This window comes from Emys orbicularis, chromosome 17, assembly GCF_028017835.1.
Source record: "Emys orbicularis isolate rEmyOrb1 chromosome 17, rEmyOrb1.hap1, whole genome shotgun sequence".
Classification (NCBI taxonomy): Eukaryota; Metazoa; Chordata; order Testudines; family Emydidae; genus Emys; species Emys orbicularis.
Window position 1 is genome coordinate 3,723,375 of NC_088699.1, and position 26,417 is coordinate 3,749,791.

Below are 26,417 nucleotides of genomic sequence, written 5' to 3' on the forward strand. Positions count from 1 at the left end.
GTGGTTCAGTGAAAGGGCGGTTCCTTTTCAGGCATTTGTTTCTAAATATAACCACCTGAAAACACAGGGCCCTAAAGATTTCTTAGACTTTCACTCCAGGCAGGAGATATGGGCCTCCTGGGCAGCTGATTCAGGAGGAAGGGAGAGATATTCATAATGTAGGGCTTGTGAGATGGTGCTGCTATTAAAAACAGACAATTCCCTTTGGTTTGTTCTACTTATTTGTTTTAACTAGTTCTGTTCTATGTGTGTTAGTTTATATTCTGTCTGGGGCTGAATGCTGGGGACAAGCTGCCTTGGCACCTTCCCCAGGGTAGCCATTCAGACCACTAGCTTGTGATTGGCAGCAGGGAGTTTTTGTATAGTAAGGGGGAAGGGAAAAAATGACTGTAAAGTCCCCCTCATTGCAGATTTTCTCCGTCACAGTCCAGTTCCACATATGTGTCTATAATTTATTATCCCATGTTTTAGAAGGAATTATGACTCAAAAGACCCATTGCTGTAAGCACAGCCTGTCATCTGCTTTAACAAAACTGTTTGGGTCACTATTATAATGTCTGCAGGCTGCCATCAGAAGCACCCAATTTTTTTCTGTTGCTTTGCACTGAAGACCTGGAGTCCGAGATGCACTGACATCAGATGAGGCAATGTACACCAAGAATTGAAGATTTCCTTGTGTGCCTGCTGTCCCAGTCTCAATAGCACTTTGTAAGCAAAGAGACACAGCATAAGAAGGGGCTAAGCTCAAGGAGTTGCAGGTGCTCAGCACCTCTTCGGGTTTGGCCCACCGTACCTATAGTAGATTATAGATATTTTTTTTTTTTTAATTGTTCTGTAAATAATGTCACCTGAGGCTTCTTTTCTTTTCAGCTTTGTTTGGTTTTTTTGGTCACTTTTACCATTTGTAAAGGTGAGACATGTCGAGGGCAAAATAGAGATAGACATTAGGATATAAGTGAGAGCCAGGCATACTGTGGCCGTGAACTGGCAAAATTCCTCCCCGTAACTGCCACTGCACTTCAGTTGTGACCTGGAGCTTCCTCCCACTTTGCCCTTCCCACCTTGAGCTCCCCATAGGGCTCCGGCAATGCCTCCTCCTTCATGACCTACATCATCCTATATTATTCCATACCAGCGCCTCTCGTGAGAAGAGACTTTCCGTTGTTCAAAACTGTGTGGGGTTTGTGTTGCTGACAAAAGCCCACTACGAATTAATCCAGATCACCAAACTTGTAATCCAGCTGTTCAGAGGTGAATGAGTAGCTAAGAGCCACAGGCTCTTCTGAGTTTAAAACTGGAGGCTTGTTAGTATCTGTTCCATCAGACTAGATACCTCAGCACCAGTCAGGATGCTGTTACAGGTATATTAGATAATTAAGTCCAAAGCAGACTGCAAAGAGTTACCCGGTTTTGTGAGATCCATTTGTAACTGGGCAACAAAATGGCAGATGAAATTCAGTGTTGATAAATACAAAGTAATGCATATTGGAAAACATAATCCCAGCTATACATACAAAAAGATGGGGTCTAAAATAGCTGCTACCACTCAAGAAAGAGATCTTGGAGTCGTGGATAGTTCTCTGAAAACACCCGCTCAGTGTGCAGAGGCAGTCAAAAAAGCGAACAACATTAGGAACCATTAGGAAAGGGATAGATAGTAAAACAGTAACTATCATAATGGCACTACATAAATCCATGGTTCGCACCCACATCTTGAATACTGGATGCAATTCTTGTCATCCCAACTCAAAAAAAGATATATTAGAAATAGAAAAGGTACAGAGAAAGCAACAAAAATGGTTAAGGGTATGGAACACCTTCCATATGAGGAAAGATTTAAAAGACTGAAGCTATTCAGCTTGGAAAAGAGATGACTAAGTGGGGATATGATAGAGGCCTATAAAATCATGAATGGTGGGGAGAAAATTAATAGTGAAGTGTTATTTACCCCTTCACATAACACGAGAACCAGGGGTCACCCAATGAAATTAATAGGCAGCAGGTTTAAAACAAACGAAAGGAAGTATTTCTTCACACAACACAGTCAACCTGTGGAACTCATTGCCAGGGGATGTTGTAAAGGCAAAAGTATAACTGGGTTAAAAAAAGAATTAGATAAGTTCATGGAGGATAGGTCCAGCAATGGCTGTTAGCCAAGATGGTCAGGGATACAACCCCATGCTCTGGGTGTCCCTAAACCTCTGACTGCTAGGAGCTGGGACTGGATGATAGCAAATGGATCATTTGATTGCACTGTTCTGTTCATTCCCTTTGAAGCATCTGGCACTGGCAACTGTTAGAAGACAGGATACTGGGCTAAATGGACCATTGGTCTGACCCGATATGGCCATTCTTATGTTCCCATGGTCTATGAAAGGGTGTTTCCTGCTCTTGTCTGTGTCTGAGTGAAGGGGAAAAGGGACAGGATTTTCTTGGGGAATGAGATGCATCATCTGTTACAATGGCAGGAGCCAGAATTTGAGAGCGGGCAGTAGAGTTGGTTATTGTAACATGAGAGGCTAGGTGTTTGTGGTAAATTACATTTTAATTAACTATCTAACAACATCAGGTTTCTCAGTTCTCTGGAGCTCTGACCCTTTCCTTCACAATTTACATGACCATACCACTGTGGAAGGACTTGGAGATTTATGCCACCGTGATCTCAGATGAGAAAGGGATTAAGCATCATGCAGCTTGATTGATGCATCACAGCTGATCAACATACAAGTGCCTATCTGCAGTCTAGTCATACCTCTGATCCATTTTCCACTCCTGTGACATGCTGCAGGTGCTTCCTGTATGCTGTAGAGGGGCAATGTTCTTTGTGAGTGAAATGTGTTGTATTTAACTTCTGGATGAGTTTCCCTAAGTAGGGGCTGTTAATTCATTAATGCACCCTCCACTAGGCCAGGTGGGTGTGGTGTGACCCAAGTTGACAGAGTTTCTGTCATGAACATCTGGGGTTTAATCACAAAGTGAAGTCATTCTACATTCATCTCCATGTAAAGGAAGAACTCTCCCCCACACTCATGGTCTGTCTGTAGTGGCATAGCAGGGAGAGGCGTAGCAGGAGGGTGGAACTGATTTTTACTGCCAAAGTAATCAATAGAATTGAATATCTTCCAAGGTGGCCAATCCCTACATTTTTTTTACTTCTGGCTGGCTGCACCGGAACTAATGATTCCACATGGAGGAACGAATGTAGAGTGCCTCTATTCTGAAAGAATTTGTTGGGGTTGCCTACTGGGGAGCTGCAGCTGGGAAGTGCACTGGAGAACCTTGGAAACTATGCAAATGTGTGCACACCCAGAGGCGGACACTCAGTTGGCTTGTATTTTACCAGCATTCCCTAATGTCAGAACAAACAGTGTTTAACAGGGAACCTCAGATGAAATCATGGAGCAGAGTCTTCTCTGTGTCTGAAATGGGGGAGGATTTGTTCAGAGAAAACACAAGCCATTAGCTCTCACAAGGTTTGGTGGTTGGAGGGGATTTTTTTGTTTGTTTTGCTTTTAACTGAATCTTTGATCTGAACATTCACAAAGAGTTAGATTTGAAGTTGGGACAAAAGTTCAGGCTGGTGTTTCTTTTCTGACCAGTTCTCCTGGACCACTGATGATGTCAGAACCACTTTCCACTAGCTTCACTCTGGTGGTATGTGAGCAGCAGAGCCCAGCCATCAAGCTCTTGATTATGTATAAGATGTGGATCCAAGGGTTGTTTGTCAATGGCATACTAGGTTCTGGCCACTTGGAGGATTTTGTTGGAGAGATGGGGGATTTTGATTTTATATAGGCCTAGGGGATCTTCCCTCTTCCACATATTGTCAGCTAGCAAGAGCGAGGAGCCTTGACAAACATCTGAATCTGCAGACCCTGGTAGAATGGATCAGTCTGACCCCAGGCTGGTGGATCATTGTGGGTATGAGCAGTTTTATCTCGTATGTCTTTTGTGGGAGAAAATAATACACCGAAACTGGGGAAGAGAATCCTGCAGCATTGGAACAGGAGAGCAAAAAGAGCTGGAGCCTTACTGGCGTGAAGACAGTCTGCTTTGGTCTACACATTCACATCAAGCTGGGCCATAAAAGGTCAGAGTAAGAATTCATCCTAAATGAGGACATTAATGTGTATAGTGCTTTGAAGGTGTAAAGTATTCTGAAAAAGTTCAGTGTGCATAGAATCATAGAGATGTAGGTCAGGAAGGGACCTTGAGAGGTCAAGTCCACCCCCCTACTCTGAGACAGGACCAAGTAAAACCAGCCCATCCCTGACAGGTATTTTTTCAACCTGTTCTTAAAATCTTCCAATGACGGGGATTCCACAGCCTCCCTTGGAAGCCTGTTCCAGAGCTTTTCTTCCCTTACTGTTGGAAGGTTTTTTCCTAATATCGAACCTACTGTTCGCAGCTTCCAATCGTAGGCTTGAGATCAAGCTCTGAGATCTAGGAGGTGTCACTTACCTTTAGTCTGACCTCCCTTCATGGGGCTCTGTGCAGGAACTTTATCTTGAAATCCTAGAGCTTTGCAATGGCATAATTCCGCAGTGTTGGACTTTTCACTCCAGCACTTAGTGCAACTTGAGCAATAGGCTTGTCCGAGCAGATCAGCAGAAGCAGTTTGAATTAGCTTCTGAAGGGCAAGTCTCATTCAGGCAGCCTCTGTCCTCTGTGCTGACTGTGATCCTTAGGCTGGTTTCAGAGGGTTTCTCTCACCTGAAAAGATGCATCAGAAGCTTATTGCAAATGGGAGTCTCCTTTTTCCCACTGCTTAGTTAGAACAGTAATCCACATAGGGGTGGGGGAGTCTCTCTCCTCCCCTTGGACTCCCTGATGTCTTCTGAGCTCCCTGATGTCACTCCAGCCTTGCCGGCAAAGGTTAAGGTTGATGTTTGAGATAAAATTTGTCTTTCCCACTGTTGTCTCCTCCCTGGTCCTGAACGTCTGTCAGAAGCAGAGTCTGGAGCATATGGGGTAACATGCCAGATTTTCTGTGTGTGGGGGAAGTATCCGGGAGTACACTCTCTGCTTTGGTAGGTGACGTGGGAATGTCTGCTTTTCCAGAGGCTCCCAGCTGACCAGCCTCCCCTCATCCGCCCTCCCCATCTGTTGCACAGCTGTTTTTGTAGCTTGGAACATCAAAAAAATTGGACAGGTCAGATCTCTGCATATTTCTCCCCTCGAGGTCTCTTCTGATTTCACATTCAAAACCCTTCCAGAAAAGCAAAATCCCACCATTCCACTCATTTCTGTCCAAAGCATTATCCCACACTCCAGGTCCATATCCCATTCCTGCATGGCTGCAAGTGAGATTTTGGACATAAAGATGGAAGTCGCTGGGTTTGGGGTTTCCAGTTCTCCAGGGAGGAGGCCCAGCTGCTGGATCAGAGGGCAGAGATCCATCTCCTAGTGGCTTCTCAGTTGGTATTTCTGTTAGCAAAACCTAAACCAGATACAGGAATGGAATATTTCAGACAGCCTCTTTTGGTTTCATACAAACTGGTCTCCAGAAGAAAGTTTGTTGCAGATCTGTCTTGGGTTGGTTTTTAGTCAGTGCTAGAAATTCTGCTGGTAGGTGACACACCCTGCACTAATGGATTTAGTTTCCAATGAGCTTCAATGTGCAAAGAGGACAGCAGCACCCTAAAGGCAGGTGTCCAGGCATTGTCCTCATAGCATTGTAGAAGTTAGAGGTGGAAAATACATGCCAGGTCACCTTGTCTATCGCCCAGCCAATATAGGAGAGTTTCCTACAGTACCTTTACTACTATGTTGTCCAATCTAGTTTGAAATTTCTCAAGCAATAGGCTTTCCACCATTTCCCTTGGACGACTGTAATCTTGCCATCTATTGAGGCTCAAGTTGCTGTATGCAGAGGAGTATTAAAGCATGACTTGAGAATTGCAGAGCTTGTTTGTGTCCACTTTCCTGACTGTTGGGATAAGAAAAACCTTATCTCCACCCTCTCTCACTAAACACTGCTATAAAACAAGAACCTTATAAATCAGTGACCGTGTACTTGATGGTGCAAGTGGCCTGCATGTCTGAGACAGTCTGAAAGCAAGCAGCTTTCAGTGACTTGAGCAGTAAATCTCTCTCTCAGGTAACTGTAAATTGGTGGATAACATGCAACTAGTTTCTCTGAAAGATGCAGGAAAGCAGGGCAATCCAATCTCACCCAACTCCTTAACACAATTAACTCACTCTTCATTAAGGTTTGGAGTCTGGGAACAGAACATTGTTACAGGATAATGGTCTCCTGCTGCTACTTTAATGCTCAAGCAAAGCCAAGACATTTATTTTCAAAGCAGGAGACATTGATCTTGTACAATGTTCAACTGCTAGGTCTTTATTTCTGTTATCTCAATTGACTGATGTCCATTACTTATTGTAACATGTGGCTGCTGGCTGCGGTGCAGTGATAGCTACTCCTTGTGCTACTGGATACCTGCATTCTGGTTGGATTACAGAGCTGATATAGATTTGCTTCAGTCAATCGGAAGCCATCTTATTAATAAAAGTATAGGTATTTTTAAAGTGCAGTTAAAGTCTTATTTTGTTAAGTGTATTAATCACCCAATCACAGTCAGCTATCCAGCAAGTGGATAGGCTGGCACAGATTCCAGGTGGGATAATAAGTGAGGCACCATAAGTGAAGAGCTTATACTAAAAGACTTGGTGTCTGCGTCAGTGGGTCTGACTGTGTGTGTGTGTCATTTTCAGCATGATAGGAGTATTGGGATCCATCTCTTGTGTGTGACTGGGAAGTGGCTGAAAAACAGTTAAATAAAGAATATTAAGGGTCATAGAGTCTTTGTGTCAAGGTTCTGTAGAGCATCAGTGCAAGGGTTGTTTGATTGGAATGGTCTATGAGAACTGTACACCTGCTGCAATGTGAGACAGGGTGATCGAGAGAGACAATGCTTTAGTATACTGGAAGCATCTCATACCCTGTAATGAATATCCAGAGCTGTTACTTTCTTTTCAGCATCATTACAATTTCAACAGCCAGCCACTGTTTTGGTTTTCGTTGTCATTTTAGAATTCAAGAAGCCAAGCTTAGATATGAGCATTCTTTAGCAGGCCAGTGTGGCTACAGTAGTGGCACCAAGAGGTTTAGAAGGGTCACCCTGCTCTCATGTTCAGTGCTAAACCACAAACGCTTTCAGTTGCAATTATGCCTGAGAAAAAGGCCCTGCAGAGAATCTTTGTTCCCTGGCCCTGCTCCAGCCCAGCGTACTCTGTGTCCGCTAAGGCCTTTGCGTTTTAGAGCTCTTACTTGGTTTGTCTCTTTTTTAAAGGGTTCCTATCTGTTTCCATAATCCTATAATCTGTACCCATCAACCACAGGCTGCTTGGGCCTTGAGCCCAGCCAACACGCAACTTAAAAGCCTCCAGTTTTCACCAGTAGGGCTCAATCTCTGTGTGCTGTACCACCTTCCGATAGGTTACAATACCAGGGGAGAAGAGCATCTTGTCACACCGTCTGGGAAAAGGGGAAGGTGGGGAGCCCGGAGCTGGAGCGCGGAGCAGCTCCGGAGCAGTGGAGCTGCAGGGTTTTGCCTGGAGCTGGAGCAGAGCTCCAAAGCCCTGCCTCAGTGAATAAAGCTGTGTCTGTATTAGATTTTTTCCCTCTTTTTCCCACTATTGCTACTATCAGTGCAGCTTCACTGGCACTAGAAATGGTAGGAGTGCCAGTGCACACACTTCTCAACCAGCATGTCCTCTAGACCTACTCAGAGAAGGCATAGCCGATGTGGTTATAAAAATGCCAGTAGCCACCAATAATACCAAGAGTAGGAATTCGGTGTTTGGATCTGGAATCGATGTTTTTCTAAACGATCTGCTCTAGGAATGATTGTAGGGAAGTGCTATGGCCTGTGTCATACAGGACGTCAGACTAGATGGAAACTACTAGTTTATTAAACAAGTTGAGGCCTAAAGGTCTGTGTCAGTTTTCTACATTTCACCAGGATCTTTTCTTGCTCTTGGTGTAGCTTAGCATGAGCGGGAAGGTCGTATTTATTTCATTGACTAGTGTTCTAGGGAGACTGGTCTCTTGCTGTAAGAACTAGGTTAGATCATGAGAGGGAGAGTCAGGAGACTTGTGCTGTATTCCTAACTGCTGTTGTCTCTGTGACACCTTGGATAAATCACTTAAACTCTGCCTCGGTTTCCCCATCTGTTCACAGGAGGTAATGTTTTATTCAACTTTGGCTTTGTAAAGTACTCTGTGACCCTGAGCTGGAGGTGCAGAATATGAAGATACAATCAAGCATTCATGTAAATATGTATGTAAATTAGCTACATCTGCCCGGCTCATGGAGCGTTGCCAATGTAGCCTTTCATGTTGCCAAGTTTGTGCACCCTTGTGCTAAATGAACAAGTATGTTATTTATTTAGGGCTTAAGAACTAGCATGGTATTTCATCAATTGATGCTACCACACTGAGCTGACTTTTAGCAGTTAATCACACATCCTCACTAAAGCACGGGTCTGGTAAGTAGGGCTGGGAAGGTGTTGTGGTCAAATGCACTAGCTATCCCAACTCACTGTTCATCAAATCCATCTCCCCACTAAGCATCCCTATTACAAGGCAACTTGTAATTGATTACAAAATAGTGTTTTTCAATATTGGTGACTTTTGATTTTACATGTTGGAGAAATTGTGTCTGAGCTGTTGCAACAAGGTCACTATAACAGGGTGGCTCACCCCTTGTGGGCTGGAGCTAGCCAACCCTGGATAGACTGAGCCATGCTTGGAAGACATTGAGGTGACTGCCCTATAGAGAGTAGCAGGAGGCTGCAACGAAGGGGGAAAGCTCAGGAAGCTGTGGCAGACTACGCTGAAAGTGAGGAAAACTCTCCAGGTTGGTAGGTAGAGACCCTGACCAGGCAGGCGAGGGACTGCAAAGGCCCCAAGCAGCAAGGCCTTGGAGGAGGAAGAGAAACCTTGGCTTGTGTGGCTTTATGAATGGACTTTGTTTTGGGGGGCTCAGTTTTAGTTACAGTTTCTTTTATATTAATAAACTCAGTCCCCAAGGAGCAATATCTTTTGACCAAGAAAAAGCCTGAAGTGAGGTTTCTTTGAACAGTCCAAGAGGGGAAACTGAGACAGGCTGCCTGTAGCATGGTCCTAGGCCATGAGGGGGTGCACGGGATGCAGCCAAGCCAGCCCATTATACAGACAGGCCTGAAACAGTTCCTTCCTCCTGACAGGGCAGGGATCAAAACCCCAGCCAAGGTTCATGCTGCACAAGGCATTTCTCACCTTCTGGAAAGCGGCAGATACTTCCCTTGTTTGGGGTCAGATTTGGGACTAGCTTAACTCTTAACAAAGCTCTGCCCAGGTGTTTGAAACCAGCCACCTGGAGTCCTCATCTGCCCAGTGCTGATATAGAACAGAGCAAAAAAATGAAAAAGTAACGCAGTGTTTCTGTAGTGACCGGAGACTGGCAGTGCCCCACAAAGGGACAGTTCAAGAAGTTTAGGCGAGGTGCAGCCTGCAGGCCAGATGCAGCCCAGAGAATTCCGCACCGCAGCCCGTAGTAGCCTTCTGTTTCATTTTAGGGCTCCAACATCAGCGCTCTATCTTGACCCAGGAAGCCTGTAGTCTCCCCCAGCTGCGCATAAGGATGGCTACAAGAAGGCCTTAGCCACTTACCTGGAGCTCCATGCAGCACTCAGCTGGACAGAATTTAGTACCTTCAGAGCTCAGAGAAAGTCTTTCTAGCCACCTGTTATCCCTCATGTTCTTCTGTATCTATGTTGATGCTGGCTCTGCCCTGCTTCACTGGCTACAAGGGCTGTTCACTCAGGCCATTGCCTGACGTTAGCACCACTCAGTAATGGTTTTGTTGTTTCCTCCCACAGAACATAGACATTACCAACTTCAGCAGCAGCTGGAGCGATGGGCTGGCCTTCTGCGCTCTCCTCCACACCTACCTGCCTGCACACATTCCATACCAGGAGCTCAATGGCCAGGATAAAGTAAGTCCTGCTAGCTCTGCTCTTGATCATGCTTCGCGTTGATTCTCAATCGGCAGCAGGAGGATTCCTGGGGAAGGCCTTCCGTTGTGGTGATGTGGTGCAGACCTGGCATAAAAGTCATAGCGTTCAGACAGATACAATGAATAGGTGGGGGGAACAAAAACAAAAGGGAGAGAAAATAAATTAATTAAAACCCTAAAAAAGAAAATAAGAAAAAAACAGGAGGAGGGGAAGAGTAGTGGCAAGGAGCGGGCGCTCCAACAGGTTAAATCCTGCCTAAGGTCTGGCTGCCGGGTGGCTAAATCCAGTGGGTATTGCATGCCCACATGAAGAAGAAAAGCGCCCCCTTGAAAGGCTCCCACAAACACCTCCGATTGCTCCTACTGTCCCAAGGGTTGTGACTCTGGGGAGGCGGCTTCCTTCCAGTGACTGGTAAAGAACCCAGGCGCCTCAGAGGACAAAGTGTTTTGATAATTGAGCTCCATATTTTGGTCCTCCAGGATTTCTATGGAGTTCCAGCCTTAATGTGAAAGAATCAGTTGGAAAGAGAGTGTTTATTGTCAAGCTGGGAATTTTGGACATTGCTTTCCAGTTAGTGATCTGTTCTGCTGCTCTACCCCTGTGCCTCCTCCCCTCCAATGACACAGGGTGTGGGCATACCATACTGACTCAGTGCAGCGAAGAGATCACTCAGTGGAGCTGCTGGGAAAACAGCATGTCAAAAAGAAAAAGCATTTCAACTAGGATTGCTAGGCGTCCGGTTTTTGACCAGCATGCCCAGTCGAAAGGTGACCCTGGCAGCTCTGATCAGCACAGCTGATGGGGCCACTAAAAGTCCAGTTGGCCGCAGAGGCCGGCTCTGCGTGGCTCCCGGAAACAGCTGGCATGTCCTTCCAGCTCCTAGGCGAAGGGGCGGCCAGGGGGGTTTCGTGTGTTGTCCCCATACACAGGTGCTGCCTCCAGTGCTGGCTCCACAGCTCCCATTGGCCAGAAACAGTGGCCAATGGGGGCTGTGGGGGCGGCACCTGCTGATGGGGGCAGTGGGCAGAGGCCCCTGGGCACGCCTCCACCTAGGAGACGGAGAGACATGCCAGCCGCTTCTGGGAGCCACATGAGGTAAGTGCCACCTGGAGCCCAAACCCCCTCCCATGTCCCAACCCCCTGCCCCAGCCTAGAGCCCCCACCTGCATCCCCAGCTGGAGCCCTCACCCCCTCCCATACCCCTGCCCCAGCCCGATGAAAATGAGCGAGCATGGGGGAGGGCGTGTGACAGAGGGAGGGGGGATAGAATGAGTGGGAACAGGGCCTTGGGGAAAGGGCCGGGGCAAGGGTGTTAGGTTTTCTGCAATCAGAAAGTTGGCAGCACTAATTTCAACACATTCCTGCATCACATCCCACTTTCTCTTTCCCTCTGTCTCAGACCTTTCAACTGTAAATACATTACTGACACAACAGATAGGGAAAGCCTAGGTTTACCGTGAATACCAATTACATTGTCTACACTAGGGTTTTAACAAATTAGCTAACACCTGTTAAAAACAAACTTTTTCCTGCCAGTGAAGACAAAGCCCCAGTATGCCCGGTGTTAGGATTTAGCCCAGAGAGCTTTGAAAAGAGCTAACCAGGTGATAGCAGCTCTTTGTTTTTCAAAGGCTTTACCTGCCCTTTGGACAGCCCTTATTTGAGAAAACCTTTTGCTGGGAGAGCATGTGATGAGGTGGAAAAACACCGAAATGGCTAGATACGCAGATGGGCTTTGTTACCTGTGTGGGAGGAGTAGATGAGACTCCTGGAGGAGGACTGCTTAGGCTCCTTTCATTATGAAAGAAGAAATGCCCAGAGGCACAAAAGTGTAGGAGCAAAGCCAAATGAACAGGGAATTGGCCACTAGCAAATCTGACGGAAACTGGAGAGGGTCCATTACTCCTTTGAAAGGACTGAAGCAGATACAAGCTGCAAAGGGTGTTCTGTGGCAAATCCCAAGAGCATTGTTCTATATCTAGGACTGGGCTATGTGCTATGGATGTGTAAGATTCTAGCTTTGTCAGAGAAACCAAGCTATAAGTCTCCTAGGCCCTAGTGTGGGTAGTGCTAGATGTGCTCTCATTATACATATATCAGCTGCATTGTTCCATTGGCCACAGAGAGCATGCCCATTAACTGTAACGAGCAGGCCGGGAGTAGCAGAAGGTGCTAAGGGTTTTCTTTATGGTGACTGGTGTAACAGGAGCAAAAAGTTCATTAACCAAGACAGGGACCAAGCACCTAGTAGAGTTCAGCTGGAGAATAGCTTTTATCAGAGTATCCCCTGGTAGATAAAGCTACAGGCTGAGGTAGTACCACATGCTGCCATGTGAGAAACCTGGGTTCAAGAATTCCACTTAGGCCGATGTGGTTAGCTGCAAACTTTACATTGGAGGAGGTGAAGAATAAGTTAGTGCAACAACAGCAGCACCTCCTGTGGGAGGTGCTGCGGGATCTGCTAACGGTTTGTCATCATCTTCTCAGATGGGAAAATTACAGCTGAGCATGTTGTAGAGAGAGGTGGTAAAAACCACAAGCACCTTACTCAGTTGGGGAGTCAGCCAACATTAGCTCATCTCAGAAGAGGAGAGTTTTTATTTGGTCAGACAGTGGATTAGAGACCATAGTTTCCCCCTCCCTTCCTCTTCCCCCCCCCCCACATACACACACACACACACACACACACACACACACACACACACACACACACTTTCCAGGCTTTAGATGACAACAAAACCACAGGGAATGACTCAGTCTTATCAGAATCTACCCAAAGTCTTTCACTTTCCTGCTTGGGTTTGAACTTTCCATCAAGCAAAAACAGAGAGAGTGAGAGAACAAGGGCCAAGACCCCTGCCTTAGGAAAGGATTAGTCAGACACTGCGGGGACAGCCCCAGGAACACAATCTTTCCTGTGGTCTCTTCAAGCAAATCACGCGTAATCTGTTTGAACAGTGTCTGAAACATGGTACATACTGCAGTAAAATAGCATCGTAATCTGAAAGCCCAGACACTACAGGGATGGATACTTTAGAAATCCATGTAATAATTATTAATCACAGTGAAATTTAAAGATGGACCTAAGCCACAAAGTCCAGCTCTGGATTATAGGTTTTCTGACATTTGGGATGTTTGGATGCAGGGTTTGGTTTGATAGATAATAAGGATAGGGCTCAGCTGAGAATTTGGGAACTAGATCTGAATTTCCCCCAAAATTTTATTGTACCTTGGGTTTTTTAGGCCCATTTCTAATAATGTTGTTCAGGTCGCTGATTACAGCCTCCCACCTGCCTTTTTTACAGAGATAAATAAGAACTATTTTCATGAAGATGAATTTTCCCTCTCTTGAGCTTTCTTTCTCTGACCCTGTGTTTAGCAACACTCCTGGTGCTTTGAGATATTTCTCACCGAGGCAAACAACAAGGTTGTTATTCCCAATTCAAAAATTTTCTATAAATTGCCCACCACCACCCAGTCCCAGTGGAATTGCACTGTCTAGTCACTGATGCCTTAAACTGAGCCACCATTTCCTTGTCTGTTAGCTGGTTCTGACCCTCACTTTTCAGCCTTTATTGCTACAGCATATTTATCCATCTGAAATCACAATCTTCTCCTTGAGGCGCCATAAACAATTTCACAAGAACAAGTTCCATTGTTACAAACCGTGGATTGTTGCTTCAACAACAGTAGATGAATTCTTCAGAGACAGAGAGACTGTGGGCATGAGGACATCCTAATTACAAAGAAAGGGTGAAAAGATCAGTTATAAGCAGAATTCCCTCAAAATAGAAAATTCTCCCTGATTTTTCAGGTCATTTCAGCTCTTTACGGAAACACCACTCTAACGACCCGAGAAAACATACCTTGCTGCAGATGAGTTTGTTGGACTGTAGATTCCTTATGTTTTGGAGACTTGTTGCTTAGTATGACTGGCTCTTCTCATCTTGAGCCTTGACACATCTTGTCTGTTTGAAGATCTTAAGTCTGATACTTGTTCATTTTTTAAATACATCTTCTGATTTGGACCAATTCAACCCCACAGCTCCATGGCAAGATTCAGGAATAGAGAGCTTGCTTTGGTGCTAAGCTTAATGATGGTGTCTCCTGCCTTATTTTCACAGAAAAGAAATCTGCTTTTGGCTTTTCAAGCTGCTGAAAGTGTGGGCATCAAACCCAGTCTGGTGAGTACCTGGGTGCTGGGCAGGGTGTGTGGATGAGGAGGGGAAGGGGGTTTGAATGCATAGTTCTAAATCCTCCATTACAATGCAGCCCATTTATTCTCATTAAAAACATTCACGTAGTGTTAAAGGAAAAGTGCAGCCAAATGCCCAGGCCACTAGTCTGAAAGCTCTTAACTTGAGGAGCACTTCCCAGCAGGCATAACTGCTGATATGAAGTTGTTAATTACAGTCAGCCATTCTTGCCGTGACCCCCGCTATGTGTGGGAAAGCCCTGTGTCTGTCTGTCAATCCATGTTTCAACTGGCTGCATTACTGGTTTAACAACCAGAAGGAAAATGCTAAAATCCCTGTTTTAAAATGCCTTGGGTAGAGCCAAGAGCGTGACAGCAAACGTGGAACAAGGAGATTACTATGCAGAGGTTAAACCTTTAGGGGTTCGTGAGCTAAATAAGGAACTGGAAACATGTGTCTGCACATAGGAGCAGAAACTTGAAGTATAATAACCATACATAGAGAATTAATCCTTCAGTGCAGATTGAAAAGATCCTTATGGGATATCAGATGCATCTGGCTGTCTAATCAGCTTGTGCCTTGGCACTACTTACTGCATTTAGTATATCACCCTCACAAATACATTAGGCCAATGCATAGCCTTGATTGACTGTTACGCAGTTTAAGACTCTAATTGAATTAATTCTGGAACTGAATGAGAGTCTTAGCATTAGACTTGTCTACCCTAAGGATCCCAGGGCTGATAGCACTGGGGGAGCTGACCCAGTAAAAGAGTGGGATATTTTTTGCAAAATTTCCCTATTGTAGCCCATACAAAAAGGGCTTTTGCTTAGCAGTTCTCTGCTGTGAGAGAGGAAGCAAGCAGGTAGGTTGCATACATTTTTTTTTTTTTTTTTTTTTTTTTTTTTTTTAAAGGTGACAACTCTCCCTCAAGTCCAACCCAGGGGAGGGAAATTTCCTCAGTGTCATTTTGGTCTATAGAAGTCCCTGTAGACAGCCAGGTTGTCTGCTAGTGAGGTGGGACCTAATGCTGCATACACAGTGCTCCTGATTTCACGAGGACCACAGGCAGAAATAAAATATCCCCATATGTGCATATGCAGGACTGGGTCCTTCATTGTAATGAAGATGCCCTCGAGTTCCTCAGAGCACTTTGTGGCATCTGGCCATGAGCTGTAACTTGTTTATTTCAGCAAGTTACAGTGCCTTTGACTTATTTTCCTTTTCAGACTGCATCCCTTTATGGTGCTATTCACCCTTCCCCATCCCCCACGTGAGTGGAAAGGCCCCTAAGATGTTGCCTGAATACCAACTTCTCCCAGCTGAAAGGGCAAAAACCACATTACACAATTGTCTCATTTCAAGTGTCCGGTGTGCCCAGCTGTGTGGGCCTCAGAATGGCTCTGCTGTGTCAGTGCGAAACGCACAAGCTGGCAGGGTACTGAGCGCTCTCCTCTGAGGTGCACATTTTATATCGAAGGATAAGATTTCCTAACCACCACCACCACCCCACCCCCAAGGAACCAAATTCAAACAGAGCTGCCTGAGACGAGCCCATTCTTAGTATTCTTTATTTAGGCAAGTAAGGGTTTGCCGATTTTCAGATTTTGAAATCTGGTTTCATTCTGATTAGAAACGAAAACCACAAATTTTGAAATTCTCTTCGAAAGGGAAAGCCCTCGGGTCCCGTGATTCTAGGGCAGTCCACCTGGCTGGCTGCCCTGGGGCCATAACACTGGAAGCCCCGTGGTCCCCAAATGCAAGGCAGTCTGCCTGGCCGGGTGCCTGGAGCCATGGACCCTGGAAGTCCTGGGGTTCCCAGCACTGGGGCCATCTACATGGGTGGTGTTCTCCCCTGGAGCCATGGATGCTGGAAATCTGGGCTGCCAAGGAGCTAGGTGGGTGAGCTCACAGGAAACTGCATGGGTTCTGGAGGAACTAGGTCAAAATTGAAACATTTCAATTATGACAAATTGGTAAATTTCAGCAAAAACTCTTTTGTCAGAATTTTTCCAACCAGCTCTATTAATTAGACTTGGCTGTGTTTGCTCCCATAAAACTTTGCCAACATATAAACATTTATCCAATAGATGGCCTGTTATTTCTGGCAGTAGCCTACACACTCTATTGTGGCTAAGACAAGACCCATCATATTCCATTAAGATCTGATGTGAAGATTTTGGCATCTGCTCTGGGCAGCTAAGAAGATTGGAAATCAGAAAGCCACTTTCTCCAGAAATTCACAGAAACCTTAAATCCCAAGGCAGTGAAGCTGAGAAGATATTAATACTACTTAGCCTTTATCTAGTGCTTTATATTTTCAAAGACTGGTCGAACATTAATTGAGGAGGCTTAATTAAAGAGAGGCCCAAGTACTTGTTTCAGTTATATGGGTGCAACTGTCTTGAAGCCACTGGGACTGCTCTAGCACAACAGAGCTGAGAATGAGTAAGATTTCACACACCGACTAAGGCCTTGTTCACACTAGAAAGGGGTTTGCCAGTATGGCTATCCTACCGAGCCCACCTAGTGGAGACACGGATATGCTGGCAAGAGCTCTTTGGCTGGTATAGCTTATACTAGTCCCCTGAACAAAATAAGCTCTCCTGGCAAAAGGACTGTTTCACTCAGGTAGCTCCTCACAATGCTGTTTTTTCAAATGGGTGTGAGGACTTGCTACTCTCCCAGGCATCTCGCACCGAAAGAGACGGTTACAAATCAGGCTACAGACGTCCACTCGGAAACATGCGAGTATGATTATGGCAAATTAGCTTTGAGAGGTGAAGATCCAGTTCAGGGATTCCTTCTGTTTTCTTACCCTAACAATGCACAAGAGACTTTTATTACAATAGGCTTTACTCTGAACTGGACCTAGGGAGATAAGAAGTAACCTAGTGAAGACAAAATACGTGGTGACTGTTAAATCTGAAAATACTCTGAGGTATACGTAACTTGTAGAGCGGGTGCTTAGCTCTCCAGCAATCACTGGCCATGATCCCTTGAGCCAGATCAGCGAGACTCTGTCATTGCCTAACTTGCTTGTACATTAAGAGGAATACTCATTCTGTCAGGTTCATTATAGTACCGTTGGTTTCTTGTCTGCTCTAAAGCATCCCAGGCACTTTGGTGAGGTGAGGGAGCACTGTATAAATTATCCTTCATTACAAGAGTCTTCTTGGGGATCTTTAGTCTTCCTCTTACCCTGAATGCTAGTGGCTGGACATTGTATTTTGTATTCAGCTGCTTTGTACTTTGTGTTGGCAGCTTGTAATTTCTTTATGCAGGGGACTCCATGCCTCGCAAGCTGAGACACACATTTAGTTTGCTGCAGTAGCTCTCTTTTCCAATCAGCCCATGTTGTTCCTTGGAGATCAGTGCCGCCAGCACAAGGTTTTCTTGTTCTGCATGTATCTCTGCAATGGGGTGTGGCCCACACAACAGACCCTCACTGAAAAGGAAAATGCACGGTTCAGGACCCCAAACCCAGTGTTACCCTTAAACTCTTTCCCCCTTGCTAACCCTCTCTGTGTCCTGTGCAGGAACTCAGTGAGATGATGTACACAGACCGGCCAGACTGGCAGAGCGTGATGCAGTACGTGGCCCAGATTTACAAGTACTTTGAGACCTGAGCCCCAGAGCAGAAGGTGGGCAGACATGGGGAAGAGACAGAAGAATGCCACGGAAGCACTTGATCACTTTAAAAAAAGCCTCTTTTCTATTCCATGAGCCAGCCAAGCTCCTAGGTCGCAAGGAAAGCTCTTCCACAGTTCTGATCACATCTCCGTAACCTCAGACTGCAACCAAATAAAAATCCATTGTCCACCTTTACAAACCAAATACAGCTGTAAGTTTATTTCAACATGGAAACTACAAAGGGTTTTTTGCCATTGTGGGATATTTCTGAAGATGATGCCCTTGTGCTTGATAATGATTGCCTTTCAAACCAGACTCTGCCAGCTGGAGACTTGCCACAGAACGAAGTGAATGCAACATGTACTTTGTAAATCAGTGCCTGAAGTAATGCTAGCACTCAAGGGATGCTGGCAAAATATTGTTAATGAACCAGTTGACAACAGTGCTCCTCTAACACAGTTACAAATAGATGCCTAACTCAGATGGACACACATCCCAAGTGAGTCCCTCTCTCCCCTCCTTTCCCCATATGTTTTATATATACGCACCAAGACAGATACACACACACACACACACACACACACACACACACACACACACACACACACACACACACACAAGTGCGTGTAGAGCCTCACACTTGACTTACTCTGGCACACTAAGACAGACCTACACACTAGTTTGCCTGACTTAGGTCAGCCTGCAGGGTCTGCAACAGGGTCTTTTTCTGACTCCGAGGCCACCCCATGTGCGATCACCAGTCAGCCAGAGGTACAAAAGGGAACCAGTAGGTGCTGTGACTCCGTTCCTGGTCGAACAAAGGTAACCGCTTTGATTTGTGAGAAAAATCACCTCATTGCTTCAGTGATAAACCTTGTAGGGAGCCAGAACCCTGATACATACCAGCTGACTGCGCCGGCACAGTCATTTCTGTAGTGCTGCAAATACAACTAGTTAGTTTTGTTACACAAGGCACAAATAACCAGGCAGTGACTCGTTAAACCTGAGTAACCTGTGATATCTCAGAGCTACGCATTTGCGGCAGGTTTGTGTAGCGTAAACTCATTACTCCAGGTTGTACCTAAGTAATCTGCAAGAATGTGTAAATACTTGTTACTTACTACCCAGAAGGCCTTGTTAGCTGTGCCCTGGGCAGAGAAGTGACGTGCATAGGTTATTACTATGTTTAGGCTTGAGGTTGCTGTGTAAAAGAACACACAAGATTAATACCAATGGCAACATGCAACTGTATTCCGTAAGTTACAGCGAATATAGCTGGCAACTCTTCGTTGTGTCACTGAAGCCAGAGCTAAGCCTATGGGATCCCAGCGATCCTGCTGATATCTCCTGGTGTAAGCAGGGTTTAATTTGTCACTGTACATGCCTCTTTGTATTTGGCCCCATAAACTTGAATCTTCCATTTGCTCTCAGATGGTCTCTCAGAATGTGCTCTATGTGTGTGTGATCTACCCTAGGGCAGCTCTGCTGCCCCAGGTTGTGCTGATAAAAGAAAATGGTTCTTTACTTCCAATGTTTAACCTTGTGGCCCAGTCCTGATGCCTCATGAATAATGATCACCCACAGCTAGGGGTCATCCTCCTCCCTTACCTAGCTCATTTCAAACCTTGGGTTTCTCATTGTAAACAACTCAAGTTCTTCCCTAGTGATAGATGTTAATCCCCAGCCTTGGATTTATATTTAGAATTTGGATCTTGTTGGTTTTTCCTAAATGTCTCTAATTTAAGCCCTTGTTTCCATGAGTTTTGTCTGTAAATGGATGTGGTTCTGGGTGCGACTGCAGTGCCCAAGGCAGATTTCCAAGAACTGGGGGAAGAGAAGGGAAGGGTCAGGCTGCTGTCATGTAGACCTTGCACCCAAGAGGGAGGCAGACCACTTGGCCATGAATTCACCTAAAGGGTAGTGCTCAGACGGCACAACTCAGTCCCATGAAAATCTATAGGCAGCATACAGGTATGTGAGGTGCACCTGTTCCTGGAACAGGCTAGTTTAAAAGTCTGATCCTTGGCAGAACTCACTCCCTGCATGTACTGATGGTGAGAGGTTGGTATGTTCAGGAGGTCTTAAGTGCAGGTCACCCACCACACTTGCTATCACTTTTTGAAATCAAATAACTACTGGGAGGCATGTAACAGGCTCAGCAGCACAGCAGGTGCATTTATCTGGATCTGAAGCAAGGACAGAACTTAAGCAGTTAGACTAATCCTGGGGGAGAGGAGCGGTTGATTTATCCTCTAGTATGTTATGCCTGGACTGTATTGGCAAGGAGGCCTAAAACATCCCAGTTTTAAGATTGTTCCAAGATGGGGTCTATTTCTGTCATTTCCTGTAGTTCTTACGATTATTGTCATGGGACTGGATCCCTGTTTTGTTGCCAGCTGTCTCAGCAGAAGGAGACTAAGCCAGCAAGAGTTGAATCTAGGTCCTGATGGAGGCTGCAAGCTTTGGAACAGTGTCAAAAAGAGAGACTTTAAGCTCTTAAAGGTATTTCTTGTTAGTCAATTTGTTTCTCCTTAATGATGCAGGCAGGATTTGGGGAGGGGTGGGAATGGCCCTGAACAATGAGCAAACTGAACAGAGGAGGTGACGGAAGTCCAGCTTACAACTATCTTTCATGAAAGGCACGAGGAATTAAAGTCTCCGAGAGACTTGTGAGAGTCCTTGTAACAGGAACAAGAAGTGGCACAAACTTAACTCAAGCTCCTGACACTCTGTGGGTGTGCTCATGTAGCTCTCCGGCAGTGGGTGCTGCCCAGCGCCCCAGTTGGACTGAGCATCATTGCAGGGTATTCCCAGACTGCAGTTGTTTTCTTTCTAATTTACATTTCTAGGTTAAATTCCTTCTCAAGTGTTTTGCAGAGTTGGATTTGGTGGCCGTAGAGTATGTGGAATGTACTGATTTAGCCATTTTAAAAGCTTCGATTTGGGTCTCCAGTTATGCCTTCATAAGAGGGTGCAGAAGTGTAACTCTGATGTTGGTTGCTAAGAAATATTCACTTGTGAAGGGGTCCCTACTGTGGTATTCCATTCCTGTATGGATGAGGCAGGTTCCTCTATTCCCTCGCTCTGCTCTCCCCAAAGCATAGTTCATATTCTCTCAGGGAGGGTGTAACCCAAGCCCCCTGAACTCAACAAAAGGGCTTCCATTGGCTTCAGTGGGTTTGGAATGAGGTTCATGAAGAGGTGAGAGCAATGGCAGCAGACTCCAGAAAGCACGTTAGAGCCAGAAATCCCATCTTCCCAAAAAGGTCGTTTTAACCCACACTCGCCGGAAGTGCCTGTGCTGCCTGTGATACACTGCACAGACATGTGATAAACACATGTATTGTGGAGTGATGACAGCAGCACTTGCCCTGAGACTTCTTCGAACATTTATTCTAATCCATTGCCTCCAAATTGATTCTAACGTTCCAAATCCTTCAACAGCTTCAGACAGTCGCTGTGGGTTTTGTTTTGTTTTTTCCAATCAACTTGCTAGGGAAATGTTTTCTCAGGCTCCTTGTGGCTTTGGAATTCCCTCTCCCCAAAAATACCAGAGCTCCATGCCCAGGACAAGGTAGGAATCTGGCCTGGGCCACCGCCTGGGTTTCTATAGATGAAGGCATCATTGGTCTAAAATATTGTCAAGCCCTGAGGGCTAGCAATTTAAGCCATTTGCCACTGGAAAGGGGAGATTGCTAGCTTTTCACTAGGACCCAAGACTCCCTTCCAGGCATGAGAAGTCCCAAAAGATCCATCTTTGAAGTCCTGACGTTTTTAGGTCTAGAAAGCTCTTTTAGGTCATTTGAGCAGTTTTAACGTGTGATAGCTTTAAGTTTTCTATCTCCCTGAGCTTTGCACAGCTGCAGTCCTGGGCTTCTATTTTCAAAGTGACTAGTGATTTGAGGTGCCTCCATTTTTGGGTGTCCAAGATGAGACACTTGGAACTGGCCTGATTTTCAGGAAGTGCTGAGCATCTGCCCTCTGAAAACAAGCCCCTTCTAAGGTGTTTTGAAGTGAGCACCCAGAAATTGGGGCTCCTAAGATGACTAGTTGCTTCTGAACGTTTAGGCCTTGCTAACTCAGGATCCTGGCTTTAAGAAATAGCCCCATAGCATTTTGGAGAAGCCTCTAACACAGTCTTAGAACAGTCCTATACAGAATACCTGGCGGTGTGGGGTTGGATAAAGGTTTTTATCAGCAAGTGTTAGTCTTGCTCTGCATGACTCCCTTGTGACTTTACCTCTTCAGAGGAATGCACCATTCCCAAACTTGCACTGATGAAACCTTTATACCACACCGTGTGCTCCCCATCTATATGATGCTCACTCTCTTGCACTCATGCACACATACATGTGCCTAGTTAGTTTTGGCAGGTCACTAGACATGTAAGTCGATTCTAAATGCTGACTTTGGCTTAGCTCTTGAGGAAGATGGGGAAGAGGACAGTTGAGCGGCAGTTCCAGGAGCCCTGGCTGAAGGGATTGCATTGTGTAAATGTTGCACAATGGCTGCTAGGAAAGAGAGGACACAAAGGGGGTGGAGAGTAGGATCTGACGTGCAAAGTCACTGATCCCACATAGAAAGCAAAGTATTTCATGTCATGGGAGGGGAAGGCAGAGTTGAGCCATGGGGTGAGAGAGGGAGTTGGGAAGCCAGCCCAGGGTCTGGGCCTTCTGGGAAGGAGAGGATTTATAGTGAAGCTGACGTGCTGTTTCAGAAGACATGCAGAAGCTGAGTGAATGTACAGGATGTGTGAAAGGGAAAGGGCAGAATTTTAAGTCTGTGTGAGATAGAGGCCTCAGAAGTCTTGATGTCTGGAATTTCCTTCAGCTGTCAATGTGTGGTCTGTCCTCTTTGTTATCACTACCATCCCAGCCTTTGCCAGATTTCTGCTCGGAACTCCCAAAGAAACTTAAAGGGGACTACGGCAGAACTGGCTTCTTTTTCTCTGCTTACAAAAGGCAGCTGAACAGAGCAGGATAACAGATTGGTCCCCTATGCTGCTCTCTTTGCAGGCTGCTTTTCTGGGAATGCAATTTGACTTTCCAGGCTCCTCCCCGCAAGCTACACCCATTCCCTCTTCTTTTGACAAGTTTTAGCAGTTCTTGAAAAAGTTGATGGGAGCTGCCATATCTTCTTTGCCTCAAGCCTCCTTCCTGCTCTTGGTGGTTTTATCAGTATAGGAATGCCACCACATTGCAGGGGCAACCCACAGGACACCTGAGTCCCCTCTGTTTGATTTGTGACCCCTATGGATACCCTACATCTAGCCTTGGTTTCAGTGACTGCCTTTCTCTCACTTTCTAGTTGGTAAGAACCGGAGAGAAGTTGGCTCATCTAATTACAGATTTTGTACCTTTCTCATCTTTCCCTGGTCATGGGACCAAAGCTTCCTTCAGCAAATGTCCAGGGAGGCCAGCTGTTTGCAAAGCCATTCCATGTGTCTGAAATGCAGTCTGTGGAGGATGAGACCCTGTGCGTTCCTGTCAAAAGAGGGCTTGCTGCCTAACAGGACTCGGGTCACAAGCATTAAGACATTTCACACAGTTGGCAATAGCTTCTACTTTTCCAAACTGGAATTGCTTTCCACCAACTCTAGTGCTATTTAAGCTCAGCCACTAACACAGTGTAGAGTCCAGGCAGTAATCTACCCACCATTAACATTTTTCATAGCTGATGGTCTCTTCATTTTAACTTGCATCTGTGCCAAATTTCACTGGACAGTGCTGGGCACAGCATTTTTACTGGTTTTGATCCAGACTAGAATTTTGCCAAGTAGAAGAACCATCTCTAATAGTCAAGTAATTTTAGCTCTGTCCATTGGATACAGTTGTTACATCCATGATCTAATTTATACAAAGAGCACACTAGAATGTATATACTAGGCATTGTCAGATTTGGACATGCTAATACAGATGTATTTAAAGATTAACACTATTAAAGGATACAATGCAAAATCTGTGTAATATTTCTAATAAATCTTTGTTTTCTGATGGCATCTGGTCATGGTTTTCTAAGTACACGAACACCTCTGTTTATGAGTCTGCCTGGTGTTGGGGTTCCATTCTACTGGAAGCAATGTCTGAGAACAATTGACAGCACTGTGTCTGGGCAGGGCCCTCCTGTAGGACTGACACACAATTGCTCTGTTCCAGTGATAGCAGAGTTGATTCTGAGGAACAAGAGAAGTGTGATCTGAGCTCAGCCCTAGGACCCAGGACCTTCTAAGTTCTATTGCCAGCCCCACCACTGATTCCTTCTGTGGCCAAGGAGAAGTCACTTAACTGCTCTGCCTGTGTCTCCCCATTTATAAAATGAAGATAATCTCAATCTCTATCCCGGGGAGGGGGGGGAGAGGTTGTGTGAGGATTAATGTTTGCACGGGGTCCAGAAGAAGAAAAGCACTGTATAATCCTATGATAGGGCACCTCCAGGTACAATAACAGGTAAGTGCCATGTGGTATATAAGGTGATGATGACTGTTGTTTCTTGGACATAGATTGATGAGACTCTCTCTGGATCTGGAAGGTGGGTTCTTCCCAGCGTCCTGTGAGGAGTTGATGGGGATGGGTGGGGGCTCAAATATGTTGAATCTACACATGATGTTATAACATCCTATTCATACTACTAGGCAGTGTTCTGTAGCTGATGTCTGGTACAGGAAATCCTCTCCAGCAGCCATATAGCTACAGCGAGCAATAAATGTAGATTATGCCAAGACTGAGCATGGTATCTGCATAATCACTAGACTAGCATGTCTGTCAGCCTTTCACAAGCCTCTTGCTGTTTGTACAACAGTACAAAACGGGGGGCTTTAGAATCCTGTAGACATGGCAGTGTCCAGCTCTAATACCAGCCTTCTTTCCACATGGCGACTCCCAGACTGTACCCACATGGCAATTCTAGGACTAGTACCAAGCATCTGCCCCTATCTTGCAGTTTGGGCATCTTCAACTGAATGGTGGTACACCCAGGAAAAATTAAAACTGGCTTTGACTTTAAAACCCTTTCATGGTGGGTGGCAGATTGATGTAATCTAAGGGTGTATGGTGAAAGGAAACTGCCACCCATGCGCATGATGAGAGCCAAGGCCAAGATCTTGGCATGGAAAGTTGCTCCTGTCTAGCCCAATCACTTGGCTTTTTCTCTGTGCTCTCAATTTCTCTCAACAACTTTGGATGCGGTGCAGTCGCCTGACTGTGTGCAAAGCTGGAATGCAAGACAGGGTTGTGCTCTCGGACAAGAGGACAAAAAGCAGAATCCCACTGACCAAAATCTGAATGCCACTGGGTGTAAAAATTTAAAATAAAAGCCATGCAAAGGAGGAAAGAAGCAGACTCCAATCCCTACTGCACCTTCCTTTTTATCATGCTAGTATTTTCCTATCTGCAGACAGAAGGAGCTCCAGAAGCCCATCTTACTTCTGAGGAATCCAGCCCCTAGGATACTGTGTCACAGATGGATGAGCCTCCACAGGTTCTGAGATCTGATTCATTGTGGGGATATACTCAAAACGTTTGGCTGCTGCTTCACACCTCTTGGTTCAGCAAATCTGGGCTGAAAGTCTCAAAAAATTCTCTTCCTATTTCCAGTACTTTCTGCTTCCAATCAGGTCACAGAAACCCCTTGATGAAAAGGCTCTTCTTATTGCATGGTGCATTTCTGGAGACAGCCAAAATTGTTGAGACAGCCAAGAAAATGAAAAATCATGAGAGAAACAGTTAAGCAACTGAATCTTTTCCAACCTCCCAAAGAGGTTTGGGTTCAGTTGTGGAACTGAAAGTTCATAGGAATGGGCAAAATTCTGGTTTGCCCATTCCTATCTGTGTGTCACATTTCAGCTCCAGATTTTTAAGGCTACATTCTAACCACTGAAAATAGGGAATTAGTGAAAAGCTGGGCTGAACCTTCCCTGCAGCAATGTCATTATGGGGAACAACACTGCTTTGATGTTCTCATCTGATTTGGACAGATTATCTCCCAGCTATAACATGCTGAACTGCAAACGGCCAACTGCAGCTTCTATGTTTCCAAACTGCTGCCAGATTTTGTTTTGAAGGTTTGTTCCAATTAATTCAGGGACCATTGGTCCCAGCATTCTGCTGCAGACAGCTCTGGGGAAGCCATGGCAGAAGATCACTGGTCCAAGGCATGCAACAGGATTCCATGCTGCTTACAAATTGACTCCTGGTTCTGAAAGTGGGCATGGACAAGGAGTCAGCAGCAATGTGCTAACAGAAGCTCTGATGAGAATCCCAGCTGCCTTGGCATGCAGGAGGCAGTGATTGTCAAGGTTTTGTTGATGTCTGAGCTGTGGGCTTTTCAGGAGGTGGGGCTATGGCTGCATTGGGGTCTTTCCTTTGTGCTTTGCAAGTCAGAATTCTCATCTTCACCAGAGAGGAGGAATGGTCTTGTAGTGAAAGCCCTAGACTAGGACTCCAGACACATGGATTCATTCCTTGTGTGACTTTGGACAAGGTATTTAACCACTTTCTACCTAAAGTCCTTTCCTCCCACCCTTTGTCTTGTCTTTTTAGATGCAAGCTGTTTGGGACAAGTGCTGTTTCTTGCTATGAGTTT

At 45.5% G+C, this 26,417-nt stretch overlaps 1 protein-coding gene across 1 annotated transcript in view; it reads left to right on the forward strand.

Annotated features, from left to right (window-relative positions):
• The window catches only part of SPECC1 (sperm antigen with calponin homology and coiled-coil domains 1), a 120,254-nt gene extending 102,421 nt beyond the window's left edge, over nucleotides 1-17,833 (forward strand). Inside the window, exons 12-14 of the mRNA XM_065418134.1 lie at nucleotides 9,871-9,987; nucleotides 14,133-14,192; nucleotides 17,744-17,833. Of these exons, the coding sequence (XP_065274206.1) occupies nucleotides 9,871-9,987; nucleotides 14,133-14,192; nucleotides 17,744-17,833 (267 nt within the window). The remainder of the gene's footprint in view (nucleotides 1-9,870; nucleotides 9,988-14,132; nucleotides 14,193-17,743) is intronic.
• Nucleotides 17,834-26,417: the final 8,584 nt, after the last annotated feature.